The 15,182-nt window shown below is 35.7% G+C and overlaps 1 protein-coding gene across 2 annotated transcripts; it reads left to right on the plus strand.

The window, feature by feature from the left end:
• The first annotated feature begins 907 nt into the window (after positions 1-907).
• Positions 908-14,943, plus strand: wun (wunen). 2 transcript variants are annotated; one of them, XM_014348329.2, is made up of 8 exons: positions 908-1,295; positions 6,839-6,990; positions 7,919-8,023; positions 8,695-8,894; positions 11,239-11,296; positions 11,412-11,588; positions 11,730-11,858; positions 14,745-14,943. In XM_014348329.2, exons 1-8 carry the CDS (start codon positions 1,232-1,234, stop codon positions 14,832-14,834), a joined length of 975 nt encoding a protein of 324 aa, XP_014203815.2. In that variant the 5' UTR covers positions 908-1,231; the 3' UTR covers positions 14,835-14,943. The 2 variants fall into 2 exon arrangements, with proteins under 2 accessions (XP_014203815.2, XP_014203816.2); XM_014348330.2 differs by having other exon boundaries at positions 910-1,295; positions 11,730-11,898; positions 14,745-14,827.
• Positions 14,944-15,182: the final 239 nt, after the last annotated feature.

Consider the following 15,182-nt stretch of genomic DNA (forward strand, 5'->3'; position numbering starts at 1 on the left):
AAATAACACAAGCGCCTATCACCTTATGACCCGGGGCGCTTACTGGCTACTATTGAATAATAAATTATCAAGAAATTATAAGAGCGCCATTTAAAAAGATCTTTGTCGTACTAGATAAGCAATCAAAATTGTGATATGTTTACATATGTTATCGATCACCTTTTTATTATTTAATAGTGTTGCAAATAAGTGTCCTGGATCATCAGGAAAAAGGTGCTTGACATATTTATTAATAATTATTTATTTATTAGATTTGCAATTAGCGCCCCAGGTTATACGGTGATAGGCGCTTGTGTTATTTATTAATAATTATTTATTTAACAGAGTGACCAGTAAGCGCCCCGTGTCATGAGGTGATAGGCGCTTGTGTTATTAATAATTATTTATTTAAAAGAGTGGCCAGTTAGCGCCCCGGGTCATTGGGTGATAGGCACTTGTGTTATTAATATTACAATTATGAATTTTCGCGTGTCTTTGGCAATGCCCCTTCACTGCTGAGTTGTCTGCTCGACGGAACATTCTCCCTAGATCGTATAGCTTTATATACGATCTAGGGAAAAAGTTCCGATATTGAATCAGCCTAACCCTTAGAGAATATATACATGGAGGAAGCATTGTATGCTCCGACCGCGAGCTCTTACGAGTTACGAGTTTTTCGGAGATTTAACTATATGTACACATGTACGCGCTATGTATGGTGTGTGTTTTTTTGATGTATGGCAACTTGGCAACATGGCAAGGCACCGCGGATTTGCATTTGCAGACGACCTACGTGCGGCACGTGGCGCGCTGCACTGGCGCCTCGCCTCCACCTCCACAAAGTTAAAGATAACACACGAAGAAAAAATCGAACGGGAAGGGATAGGAGAAAGAAGGGGGGATCAAACCAATATATGTATATAAATACTGGCAGTGGGAGAGAGACGAGAGAGAAGGTGAGAATCGTGAAGTGAATCGTGAATCGTGTGAAACAAGTTAGTTTGCCGCGAGAGCCGTGAGTTGTCTGTCATTAGTGATGGCCAGTTAGACGTTAACAATCCTATGTGTGTATCATCAATGCTTACCAAGTTACAAGGTCGAGTGTCGTATCATTGTGTTTCTCCCGCCTGTCAGCCTGAACATTTAAAGTCCAAGATTAAAAAGATGCAGCTTTGAATTGTGTTTAAAAAAAAAACATAAGCTCTTAAAATTGTACGAGCTCTGGTGAGACCGGGATACTATATGCAGCATCATGGACCGGGGCTCCAAGTTCGTACTCCGCAAGATTTTAATCGACTTTGTCTGCCTTTTTGTCGGTAAGTGTCGTAAATTAAGAACTGTATTTTTGTGTTGCTGATGATTCGTCATTGTATTCATGGCTTTCATCGTAAATCGTCACCATAGAATTTAATTTATCGATCCGTTAACAAACCGCACACGATAAGACAATAAGTACATGACCATCAAGTTTCTCTGTGCGCGTCAACTCGATTTCTCATCAGCTGATTACTGAACTGTATGTTTATATTGTATTCCACACTCATATGTGACTTACAATTTGCTGTATGGCTATATGCGCAAATATATACATGCTGCATTACGTGCGTACCTATTATACGTAAGTAATATGTACACAGACCTCACTGGCTCGATTGTTGTTATACTTACTTATATCGCGAAGCCGATCGATAAATTAATATTATCCCCCTATACATATACGTAAATTTTTATGGTACGTTACAGAGCCATTGTTAAGTATACTATGCACCGCAATTGTTGCATACCTAGGTATGATTTAGTTTAGTGTGTAGGATAAAAGTATACCTACGGTTCAAGGAAATCAGGGGTGTACGACCTAGCGAATAAAATACGTGAAATTCGTGCGGGGGCGTGGACAACACAATGGTTACGATGCACGCACCACGGGGAGCCCCTAAATAATATATACATATACGTATACTTATCCGCAAAAATAGGCCTTTGATTGGCTTTTGCCTTGTTGCGTCCTACCTGCCACTGATAGGCAGCTAATATAGACTCTTACCTTATTTGCAATTAATAATATACATTATTAAAGGTGTAGGTATTGAAGTGCACCTATACAGATCCAATATTTTCGAATTTGGGGATGGTATTCGTCGCGTCTACTTTTTGGTGCGATTTTACTCGTACCCCCCTGAAACTCTAGAATCCACGCAGACTCACTTTCGTCTTGTGTTGAGTATAAGTGTGTATATATACATATATAGGTACGGCGCGCAGGTGATCGCTTTCCCTTGTACTTATACAGATATAGGTATATACGTATAAAGCCTATTCGTTGTTGTATAAGTATAACCAGCGCGTTCCTCGCCTGCATTCCATTCAAACAGGATCAATTTTCAATTCCAAACTGGATTTCTCCTCTTCCAATATAAACCCTCTTCCCTCTCTACACACGCACACACACACACGTATCCATACTTATCTTATGGGTACATGCTAAGCACCTATACCCTTCGATTAGGACCAAAATCGATTGGGTACAATTTTATATATATTAACAATTCGATGCAAAACAAATGTTTCATTCCAGCAGTCTGGCAAACAAACATATTCCCTCAAACAATCTGTGTTTTCCTTAAATTCACTTTTCCGGCCCAGACGTATTCTTATCATTACATCGCCTTAGCGCGTCAAGCCTATAAGGGAGACCGGGGTAGTCTGGCCACCCTAACTTTATCACGTTGTTATGAACGACTACTTGATTGTAGAATAATTTAAAAAACGCAAATAAAAGGGGCCGGATGTGTAGAAATAGTATCCAATTTGTTGAGTTATTTATTTATAATAGATGTAGTTTAAATATGAAAAAGTGAATGCGTCTCAAACTGGCCATTTTACCCAGGGCCGGGGTAGAGGTGGCCATACCCCGGGGTACAGTGGCCATCGATTTAAAAGGTTGTTATTTTAAATGTTGCTACTAAACTTACGTCTAAAAATTGAAAATTTATGTAAATTAATAATTACTCACATAACAGATTGATAAATAAATATGTATATCGACATAAATATTTTTCTGTCAGTATACACATAGAATAAAGAGAAATATATATTTTTCGGTATATCGTAACTGCAATTGGAATTCATTCCAGCCTTTATCCACAGTTTTTCTCTTATACTTACGCACCATGACTTATTTTTATTGCACCTTTAATACCGAATTGACTTAAAATATGACTAATTACTTAAGTACTACATAACTTTCACCTGACACTGTTTGTTTTGTTTTGGCTATGAGGCTCTTTTACCGTCAAGCTTGAATCAGATGGCGCCAGGGCACGTCGCGGCTGTCATACGTACACACCGTCAAATTTACAGTTGTGTATTGTGTTCGTGAGCCTATCTGTGTAATGAGCAAAGCAGAAGACATAATTCCTTTGTAAATGATTGCTGTTGTTTGCAGACAATTTTTGTTTGCATTTACATTTAAAGATAGTAGGAAAAATGAAGTGCAGTGTAATATCCTGCGATAAGAAAGTGAAATTTAAATTTCCTTCTGATAGTGTGATAAAAAAAAAGTGGCTCGAAGCAATTGGGAGACCAACATTTTTGCCGCTCCCAAGTCATGGCTTACCTGTCCACGAGTTTTGCTTTTCTTTCACTGACTCTTGCTCCTTTCTCTCTTAAAAGCTTTTTCAATTCTGAAACTTTGAAGCTTCCATAATATTCTTTCTTGTCTTCCTTATTCATTTCAAAATTTCAAATATTGCGCTTTACCACTACACTTTAATTTCCTGTATACATACAATACTGAAAAGTAATGTTGTGTGAGTAAGACGGCCATGACAGCCGCGACGTGCCCTGGCGCCATCTGATTCAAGCTTGACGGTAAAAGAGCCTCATAAGTACGATTAAAAAGTTTAGGTTAGGATCCGCAGATTAGCAGACTGACTCAGTATTGACGTAAACAACAAACTCGATGGCCACTGTACCCCGGAGAGATGGCCACCACACCCCAAAATAGGACTATTTTAAATTGCTTATAATTATATTTCTAAATAATATTTGGTAAAATAAAAAAAAGCAGATTGTAGATTGAGGTTCAAACTTTCAATTTGTATCAATTTTGAATCGATTTGATGTATTTTCCGCTTCAGGCAAGTTTAATAATGTAGCTGTTCCTCCAAATTTTTTAACTATCAAATTTAATTATTTAAAAATTTAACACAAAGTAATTCTATGGTTTTATTTTATTGACGGCATGTAAGTAGAGATATATTTCAATAAAAAAAAAATATATTACATTTTTATCTCAATTAAATGGTTGAATATATCCAGTGGCCTGTTTACCCAGGTGGCCACGATTACTTACTTGTGTTGAAGTGTATTAACATTTGGAGCTTCGCTTCTTAAATAATGTTGTTTACTTGTTATATAGGTATGCAGTGGTGCAGAAAACAAATGTACGTATTTAAAAATCCATATCGATGAATCATATTTTCAAAAGTCGTCTGTCGGACCTGGTATTTACCGATACCGATCATTATCATTAACACCTGTCCGTATATTAATTACGTAAGAATATAACTCGCCGCCAACGTTCGACCGATTAGCGACCGATTAGTATACTTGTAATACACGAGACGTAGAATAATATTTTATCATCCATCGAAAGATACGACTTTTGGGTTATTGAGGATACTTCGATGATAATCACCGTCGTCGAACCAATGGTGAGCACGTGCCCGCCGCAGAGAAAAAAAAAATATAGGTACATAATTATGGCTCCGAAAAGAATTGCTCATTGACACCTATGAAGCACACAAAAACGCGATGATACGTCAAATAACCTATGAAGGTGTAAACACCGGTGTATCTTATCAAAAATCCAAATCTGAATGCTCGAAACATATATATCTACATGTACTTAATTAAGTATAATCGAAACTGACGGTAATATACAAATGTGTGCAGCGTGTAAGAAAGAAAATCAACGTTCAAGTGTACAATACACTCAAAAACTTGACTGATGCGGCTCGCGCTGTTCTTTTGCATAGGTACATAATACAAGCAATGTGTGCCCCTTTTGCCAAAAAAATTTTCGGCCCGAAGAGCGAAAGCGAGAAAGTCGTCCTACTTACAACTTTTTCGGGCAAAATTCGAGGTGCAGCGCACACTGCGGTCTTAAGCTGCACCTGCAGGCCGGTTTATTTCCTTACTTATCCTACCGTACTCGAATTTTATTATTTGCCAGCGTTACAATGTATATGGGGAGTATAATATACACCTGTCGCATTGCGCATTACCCCCTTTTTTTTTTTAATTGTACACGCTTGTGTATTAAGTACAGGGATAACAATGCACTTATATACACACACCCTTTGTAAACAAGACTCATTATGCACGCCTTCTGTTGAGCTCCTCTATTTTTGTACGATTATATACATATGTAATAACAGTGCAGTTGCACCCACGCTTATGTATCTTACATCAGTACTTATCGCTGGTACGACTATCTTAGTCAGCTGTGACGAACGCATACTGTATAATATACACGTCATCGTTTGTGATACCATAACAACGCCAACCCAACCCAGTGACTCGCGACTGCGGTTTTTTCTTATTATTTCCTCCCTATTCTCTCCTTTTGAAATATTTTTCTTTCTTTTTTTTTTGTCCCCCTTTACACTTGTTTCTTTCTCTTTGCTTTATCTTATCGTTAATTGGCTCTTTCCCCCCCCCCCCAAGACCTTTTGATTATTTTACAAATAATCGACGACTCGGTGTCGAACAACGAATTTTCTCTCGTTTGTTTAATTCGAGGGGAAAAAATGTCGCATCCACGATGTCATTAACATAACACGACCAATCGTAAGTTACGATAACGCTTGTTAGTTAAAAGTTCGAAGATAAAAAAAAAAAAAAAAGAGAGAGAGAGGTGATAGTCAGGGGAAAAACGATTTTTACCAATGTAACGATGACTCACGGGCGCAAATGTAAAAGTACGGGTTTAGAGTGTGTGTTACAATATACGTATTGATATTTTGTTCCCAGTAAGTTAAGGCGAGGAATCCTATTGTGATGCTGATGGACACCATTATATAATAATAGGTGTATTTATATACCTGCAACGCATGACAAAACGAATCGATGAGATCACCATTGTAAAAGTCATACGTGCACGCAAAGAGAGTGTGTAAACGGCAAAGTGTCCCTGGGGTCCCCCCGAGAGTGCACTGTTCGTATTATGTACCATTGAGAATATTAACTTTATACTACTTAGGCACTGCTTATTCGTGTTGAAAATTTACAACTGCACTTTACACCGTATGCGTGCTTGTATGTCACGTAAGGTACTTTTTGTACGAGCAATTCCCAAAAAATAAATTTCTCCAAGATTAGAATACAATTTTTTATTTATTTATTTATTTTTTTTTTTAAACACACATTTTTCGAGTAATGAATCTTACATTTTTGTAATTTACCGGAGTACATGCAAGAGAATTTCATAGCGTGCAATAGTTGTTGAGTTTACTTTTTTACTCGGAGTAAAAAATATTACGAAAATGAGTCACGTCTTTGTTAACGTGTGTTGATTGGTTTACTTACCTATATTCCTGATGGTAAAAGGAAGATAAAAATCAAAGGTGTGCCTCAAAACACTTTGCGTTACAACATCGTGGGATCTCTAACTTGTTTTATTATTATTATCATTGCTATTTTTTTTTTGTGTGGAATAGCTCATTTATAGAAATACACCTATTTAGGGCATCATATCGTTGCAATTTGCGGCTACAAATGATGATAAAAATAAATAAATGATGGATGTGTTGCACATAGGTGTATCATAATGATTGTACGTATCGTTTGATTGCAGTGGGCATGGCGGTCCTCGGGTTCTACCTGTTTGGAAGGCCGTACAAGCGCGGCTTCTTTTGCAACGATGAATCGCTACAGCATCCATACATTGATTCTACGGTGACCAATTTTATGTTATACATCGTTGGGTTATTGCTTCCCGCCTTAGTGGTAAGTCGTATAATATGACGTATTGCATTTACATTGCAAAATTATAAAACACGCCAACTTGATATGTTGTTATTACTCACTATTATATTATCTTGTAAGGGAAAGAACTCACTGTCATTATTTGTCATATTTACATAATGAGTATCCAATCGGACGTGGCTCGTTACACCCATACACGAACGTTTCATCATTTTTCAATGACGTATAACAAAACAACGTAGATAGAGAACAATTTTATTTATTTATTTTTTTAACGTTTCCGCTATTTGTTTCACATAAAAATAACAGTTCAAATCGTAAACATTTCTTGCAGTATTGTGCTGCCCGCAATAACTTGAAACTTTATGTGTGTCACAACAGCGGTTAAACACTTTACTTTTCAAACTTTGCAGTCATGGAAAACTTATTGTTGGCAAATATATTGTTTCGAACTACTCTTTTATAAAATATCCTCATTATATACTCACGCACTTGCTTAATACTTTAACACTAATGGGTAGTTCGATTAAAATTTTTAATTAAAAAACGGACTTTCTAAAATGCAACGAGTTCAACATATACTGTTCTCCTGTTTAAATTTCCACACTGATTATTTGATTCGAAAGTAGCTCCATAATATGCGCACGTATACTACCTATATGCATAAATTTACATTGAATTTTTTTTGTCCGTTAGATCGGCCAAAAGTCATTGAACCAAACTCAACTTTTGAACTCAACTCAAATTTTTACCCATCATTTTTTAACTATATAATACAATTAGCCGATTCTAGATCAGTATATTTTCCTTAAAATTGTTTTTTTTTTAATTTTAATTTTAATTTACAACGAGGACTGAAACAAAACACAATAGCAAAAGTATTCATCCATTGTTATCTTTTATCTCTTCCATCTGTAAATAATAAACATGTCCTTGATTATTTTTCCAGATCCTTTTATGTGAGTATCTTCATTCACGGGATATTTCTGATTCGACGCCACTTGTCCTCTTCAGCCACAGTATACCCCTTTGGGTACGCATGGCATATGAGAAGGTAAAGTTCACACATGTAAAATACATATTTTTTATGATAAGGTGAACACCGCTTGGGCACCAAATGACACGTTTTTAATGAAATATGTTGTCTATTGTACAGTAGATAAATATCAACACGCGTAGAAAGCAGAATATAAGTAACTTTGGAATATTCCTGTAGTCATAACATGTATTTTTGTTTTTTTTTGTGTATACTTAATCATGAGATTGATGAGTAATAAATAATCAAACGAGGAAAAGTAGCTTATCTGTATATCTAATGACATATAATTATCTTTTATGAGGATGTTTATGCAACAAAACACTTAAAAAAAGGTAGTTTTTTTTTTTTTTTTTTTTTACACGTAAAAGTAGTCTTGCGCATACAAGGTTTTATTAGACATGACACTTAGCAAGATGAAAGGGGTAAAAAAATGTAGTAAATCCTATACGGGACACCTCTTTCCCTGATGGCTCTTAAGCTCTAAACAAAAAAAGTTGTTTTTTTTCCCATCACTTTGATTCGGTGTTGATTTGCATCACACTTATGTAGTAAATCCACGGTTAATTACGAGCACTGAAACTTTCGCACTTGACGAATTTAAAGTCCCAAATAGTCGGTGTATGCGCTGTCACCTGTAAATATTCGATGTTATATAAGCGATCACATACCTATACCGATGCTTGCAGATTGGGATATTCGGTTTCGGAGCTGCAACCACCGTCTTCACGACGGACATAGCCAAGTACACCGTGGGCCGATTACGACCGCACTTTATGACCCTGTGCAAGCCTGACATCGATTGCACCGCTCCTGAAAACCAGCATCGCTACATCCAGGATTTCGTTTGCACAGCACCCGAACCAGATCGGCTCCTTAAGGAACTCAGGTAATTACCCTCGGGGGATGTTTTACGGTATATGTAGCTTGTACCAAGAAGCAAGGGCCACCGGCTAAGATGTTTGTGCGGAAAACAAAAAGTTAATCATCATAATGTTACAAATAAGTACCATATACGGGAGCCGATCACCCACTGTAACATTATAATGCAGCCAATAGTGTATACCAGCTGCGAGACGGTGATTTCAGGGTGCAATATATTACACACAATACGACGTTCCATATGTGTGTCACTTTCAGCTTCTTAATCTTCTTTTTCCCCTTTGCGAGCCTCAAGTGAGTAGGTATACATATATACATTCTCGGTATCATCCTCGTCTTCTCTCCCTTTCGGCTTCCTGCGCGCTCGCTTTTATTAGGACAATTCTGTACACATACAGGCGGCATTTAGACGAGGATACAATATGGGGGACAGTGGGTTCATTCATACGCATGAAATATATATATACGAGGACGTTCCCTTCGTGATGTAGCCTTATAGACGGGGCCGGTCGAGCGTGCACCCGTGCGTGAATGTGAACGGGGGCTCGTGCACACGAGTATGAGCAGTTCCACACAAAAAATGAATAAATAAATTTAAAAAAAAAAAAAAAAAAAAAAAAAAAACGTACTCCAGTCAAGAGTCTCTCAAAGTAGCAACTTTTTTTTCTACTTTTTTTCTCAATCAACGCACTTGATCGGAGCAAAAGTGTTGATTTTCTGCGTGCTTTCGGAAATCAAAGTATATACATGCCGAGGATACAAATCTTTGTTCGAGATGAAACGAGTTTGAAAAAAAAAAAAAAAAAAAAAAAAAGGTTTTTTATTTCCATCGTCGAAGACGCAACTGTGTGTTTGTGGAATTGCTCGTGTACCCGCATCGCCTACACTTGCGATGTAGCGCCAGAGTCTCGCCGTTTGGAGAGCTACAGCTTCCTGCTCTCGAGAAACAGATACCTAGAGACGACTACACTGTGAGGTACTTGTGTGTATATGTTGTGCTTCAATGACGCCGCCGTCGTTGCATCGGCAAGCTCTAAGGACAAGCTCTTTTTATATATACCCCATATAATATGTGTACGCACTGGGTCTGCGCCGACATATATATATACTCGCACGGTTCTTCCTGGATTAGATGCGAGCGTGTCTTTGATTTCGCTTGATTGTAAGAATAAGTATATATATACTGAGAAAAATATGAAATGAAGGGCGTTTTATCACCTGATGCTTACGCGCTTATTACACGTTTCATCAGAAGAATCGTTGGCTCAAATCAAGGAAAGGGTTTTTTCAATGCAACCAAATATTATTCAAAGTCAATTGTTGGAAATTCTCGCTTTGATGAAGTATTTCATCAGCGCCGCGTGATCTTGAGTGTTTCATTGGACGCAACGCGAGCACTTTTGCCGAGAGTACACCAAGAGTTCGCCTCTTGAAATTCCGATTCGCCCTTACAATTGTGACTCACCGTGTATTAAGTACGTCGATATGTATAAATATACATGGTGTGGTCGCCAATTTTGATTTTCAAGTATGACGTGTATATAATATATGCGAATTATCAGCAGCCACGAGCGTGCCAACCATTATTTCTTTTGGTCCGCACATGTTTTTTACTCTACGTGTAAAACGGTCATTTTGGTTCTTTTCCTCTACAGTATTTTTTTTTTTTTTTCATTTTTTTTTTTCCGTTTTACCGCAACAGGTATATCATGCGACGCTCATAAATAACGATTTCAATAAAGTCAGCGCAGAGTGTTATTATACCAGTATATTCTAATACAGGTTGTTTTTTTTTTTTTAGTTTTTTTTTTTTTTTTAAAATCAAATTTCAGCACTAAGAAATAAATTTTTCCTCTCTCTGTGCTTCGAGTTTGAAATCGTTAAAAAAAAAAAAATAGCCAAGAACATTGATACTTTTTTGTTTATCAATGCATATATTCTATACGCGTAACAGTTTGCAGGTGGTTCGTTTTTTTAAAATTTATTTTTACTCGCCCAAGAGAAAAAAATGGCACTACTTCAACCATTGCGAGAAGCGCGTTCTTTTTTTTACGTCAGTATAGGCTCAAAGTATATGTATACGTTTAGTCGAGCATACCAAGGTTGCGTGTGTATATGCGTAATGTTTCACATGCCAAATGTACTCACCTTATACTTGTGCTGTTTAATGTGACGAAGCAGAGAGCGAAAGTTTTAACAGCACCATAGCAGAAAAAAACATGAACCTTGGCTTTTTCCAGGCGTAAATCGCTTGTATGAAAAAAAAAAAAAAAAAAAAAAAAAAAAAAATACGCATACCCTTGGTTAGTTGAATTTCTCTTAAACGTAATTTTTTTTTCTCCTTTTTTCAGATTGTCTTTTCCATCTGGTCACTCGTCTTTTTCGGCCTACACCATGATATTCTTGGCTGTAAGTATTTTTCGCTCAAATCTTAACAAATGTAACGATAAACGAAAAAAAGGAGAAACTTCGTGGAAAAACTGATAGGTATGAAATATACCATCACCTATATTTGTTGTTGCAGCTTTATTTGCAGCTGCGCTTCACGTGGAGAGGTAGTAAATTGCTTCGACATTTTCTCCAACTGATGTGCTTGATGATGGCATGGTTCACGGCGATGACGCGAATTTCTGACTACAAGCACCACTGGAGCGACGTTCTCGGTGGCTCTTCCATTGGCACCGCCATAGCTCTTATAATGGTACAACCATCTCAGTTCTTATACGTTGTGTATATACTTGTATATAATACGCTGTTGACGCATCGATTGCATCGTTGTACTTGTCTATGATTAATGTATCATACCCATTATGAATCAAGGAAATTCCTTCGGTTGTTTCAGGTTTTTGGAGTAGCCGATCTCTTCAAGGAAAAAAGAGAGGCCAAGTTTTTGAGCGAACATAAACAGCACTTGAAGCCTAAAGCACGCGTAGCCGATTACGAGGTCTCACCCCTGCCGGAATCCACGCAGGTGAATAATGGCTGCACGAGCAACTCCGTCTGTTGACCTAGTGCGTTTGCTGCTTCTGTCTTTCATTCTCTGCTGCGCGTAGTAGGCCGAGAACTCTTAAACATTTCATATGTTTGTATTCATACATATTTACTGTTTTGTGCGAATTTTCATATACTCCTCATACGCACATGGAAGTATATATAGGTATTCATGCGCACGCGTGGGCGCTGGTGCGTTATATATTGTTCCCATGCATCTGTGCATATGTGTGTGTTACCTGTCCCGTGTCCCGTGCTCGTCTTCACGCATGAGATTATTTTTCTTTCTATAGTTTTATTGTTACATAAGTATAGCGCCGAGAACGAGCAACATCGGCGCAATACAACGATTCCGGCGACGGGTTCATTGTACTAATTCCTATAGTATGAGCATCCGGACGCGTGGGGTTGTCGATGAGCAGCTCAGTAATTGCTCATCTGCATACATCATTGTGTATTATAAAATCAATAGACCAGGCTAAGTTTTTTTTTTTTTTTTTTCTAATTCATGAAAACTTTTTACATTTGTTTTATTCTTAGTCTTGCAAGTACAATGTCGTTGCCACAATGGAATTTGAAATTATCAATACAAATACCCTTAAATAAACTTGATCGTTTACATCACAAACTTGAGAGGTTCAGTAGATCGTGTTATGCACAGCTTATGAAATTTTTGTACAACCGTTTTGTATGATCACACAGACAATACTTATTGGAACAGTGAAAAATACTTGAATAGCTTGTAATCTGTGATCCGCGTATTAAAATAAAATATGCAACGAATTTTTATTTACAGTTGTGATTTTGAGTTTTTCAAATTTATTAAGACATTGTGTAAGACAAGCACATTAACTGGGAAATCGTACATGGAATCTCAGCTCCATTTAAAGTACTAATTAAAAATAAATAATTTTTGAACGAGACACACTTTGCAGAAAGTCGATGATCTTATTAAAATAAATTTCAATTTTTCTGATTTGTGAAACATAAGAGTTATAATTTGATAATTTGTAAAAAGCGTGTTTTTTTGTAAAATAATACTTTATTTTTTAAATGATCGGAAAATTTTTTATTCTAACTTTTAATTTATTCTCTGCAATTATGAGCAATGCTAATAATAATGGTTGTAAATTATATATTTCTCAAGTAATAAAAAAAAATAATGTTAAATGATAGGGTAGCGTTTTTATAGCCTCAACCATAACAAAAGTATTTTCAGAAAAAGTTTTTGTAAGGCAAAGCAACCAAATGAGTATTTAATGTAAAGGGGAGTAGCGCAAAACATCTTCCCTTTTTGCTAGGTCGTTACTTCCTCTTCAATATTTTTATGATTAACGAACCCTCATGCGTGTACATGCACACACGCATGCTTACGTGGTTTAGACAATGAAAAAAGTGTGTGGGAGAGTTGAGCTTGATGAGGATGATTACTTATTGAAAAATTGCCCGAAGCGAAGCATCCGGTTGCCGCTTCTGCTATCGTATGTGGGCAACTATCGGCCTCATTTTTATAACATTCTATTCGTAGTGTGTTGACGTGCTGGTATTAATTAATTTCGTTCTACATGTAGATACCTGTAGTATATACACGTAAAATTACATTTTCAATGTAATCTCATTTTCTAAAATTTTGTTTCTGTATAAAAATACTTCATTGTGATCGAAACTCTTAGTCACGTTTTGATAAAATAAGTTAATTTTTTACTTCATTAGATGGAAGCATAAATTTTAGTGCGATCATATGTACGCATGTTTGTGTGTTACGTGCGCGTACGTCAATACGATTATCTATACCTGGTCTACCCGTCGTTTCCATCAACTATTATTTTGAAATTGTTTTCACGCGCAAAAGTATGCTTTTCAAGTGTTTTGAAAATTGAATGTCGCTATATGCTTTAATATAAAATGTGAATCGTGTTCTTTTGTACGCTTATTAGTACTTTAGCTACTTGTCTACAATTGGTGCCCTGTATTGTGTTTTTCTTTTATTCTACAGTATAATCAGTTTAATACGGTAATTACCATGTAGAGCCATAGGTACGGCTTTTAAGCTAGATTAGGTATTATTTTTAACTTTTAAGAAATGCAACAATATCTCACATAATTTTTTTCTGACAGTGATCAATCAAAGTATAATGATAGTAAAATAATTAAAATCAAATCGCAATTTAAAAATTAACGAAAGAGACAAAATGAATAATTGGTATTTTATTGTAAAGTTTACTTAATAAGTAACGGTAGAAAAAAGTTAAAAACATTTACTTACGAGAACAAAATTTACGCATTTTTATTTATTTAACTGATTTAAAAAATATATCTGTAATTAAAGTTCAGTACTGCTATACTAATATTATTTTTTGATAGAATAAGATAATCCAATATAGAAGTGTTCTCTTTTATTTATTTGAATTTTTGGATTGCATACACAAATGATATAGTACAATTTTGAATGTAAAAGAATTTTATATGACAATCTTGCCTTAATATTTACTAAAAGCAATTGCCGAATTTTCTACCGAATTGTAACTAAGTGTTGAGAGAATTTTTATAAATGGCTTGCATTTGCCAGTTAAATGAATGTATAATGTATATTTTTTACCAGTGCATTTGTAAATAAATGGAAAATATGTTTTTGTAGTGGATCGTGTGTGCATAATTATTTTTATTTATTTTTGATAAAAATCATCAACAAGTATTGAAAATGTAAATTATTTTAATTAATTCTCGTAATAAATAATTATTAATGCAGAGCTTTTCTTGTAAGTTTTATCTAACCCTCTTGCTCGATTGTGCAATCATAACTTTAAATGTAGGTGCTATGGAAAAAATGACATTTTCAATTAAAAAATATTTAATTATATTACAGCTTGAATATACACCATTGAGAGGACAAGTATTTGATAGAACATATGGAGGAAACGGCTACTTGGAATCTGAATGTCAATTAAGAAGCTAATAATTCCAAAATTAATGGAGTCATTGAAAAACACATTTTTACTTCAAATATTCTCTATCAGCAATAATTACTCATCACTTGTAATTTTTTTCTAGATAATAAATTTTTAACAGCATAAAAAGAAATGACAGTATTCAATAAAAAAAACATTTACGATCTTGTTTTTAGTACTGATTAGTATTGATATTTGTAATTGTAACTTTACTGGGTTTTTTTTTTTTTTTTTTTTTTTTTTTTCTTTAGGATTGGAAGACGCCATTTTCGGGACCGCATAGGTGAGAGAACTTAGAGAGAAATAGATTCACACACTTATATTTAGTTATATATAGTTACATACGATATATATTA

This window comes from Copidosoma floridanum, unplaced genomic scaffold (assembly GCF_036245765.1).
Source record: "Copidosoma floridanum isolate Cflo_tuat_1 unplaced genomic scaffold, Cflo_Japanese_pri ptg000009l, whole genome shotgun sequence".
NCBI lineage: Eukaryota > Metazoa > Arthropoda > Insecta > Hymenoptera > Encyrtidae > Copidosoma > Copidosoma floridanum.

Excerpts from the sequence above, each read along its gene's own strand:
- wun (XM_014348329.2), top strand. The coding sequence starts at position 1,232 with ATGGACCGGGGCTCCAAGTTCGTACTCCGCAAGATTTTAATCGACTTT. Across the intron at positions 8,024-8,694 it reads TACGCATGGCATATGAGAAG|ATTGGGATATTCGGTTTCGG; the intron begins GTAAAGTTCACA and ends CGATGCTTGCAG. Across the intron at positions 11,297-11,411 it reads ACACCATGATATTCTTGGCT|CTTTATTTGCAGCTGCGCTT; the intron begins GTAAGTATTTTT and ends TTGTTGTTGCAG.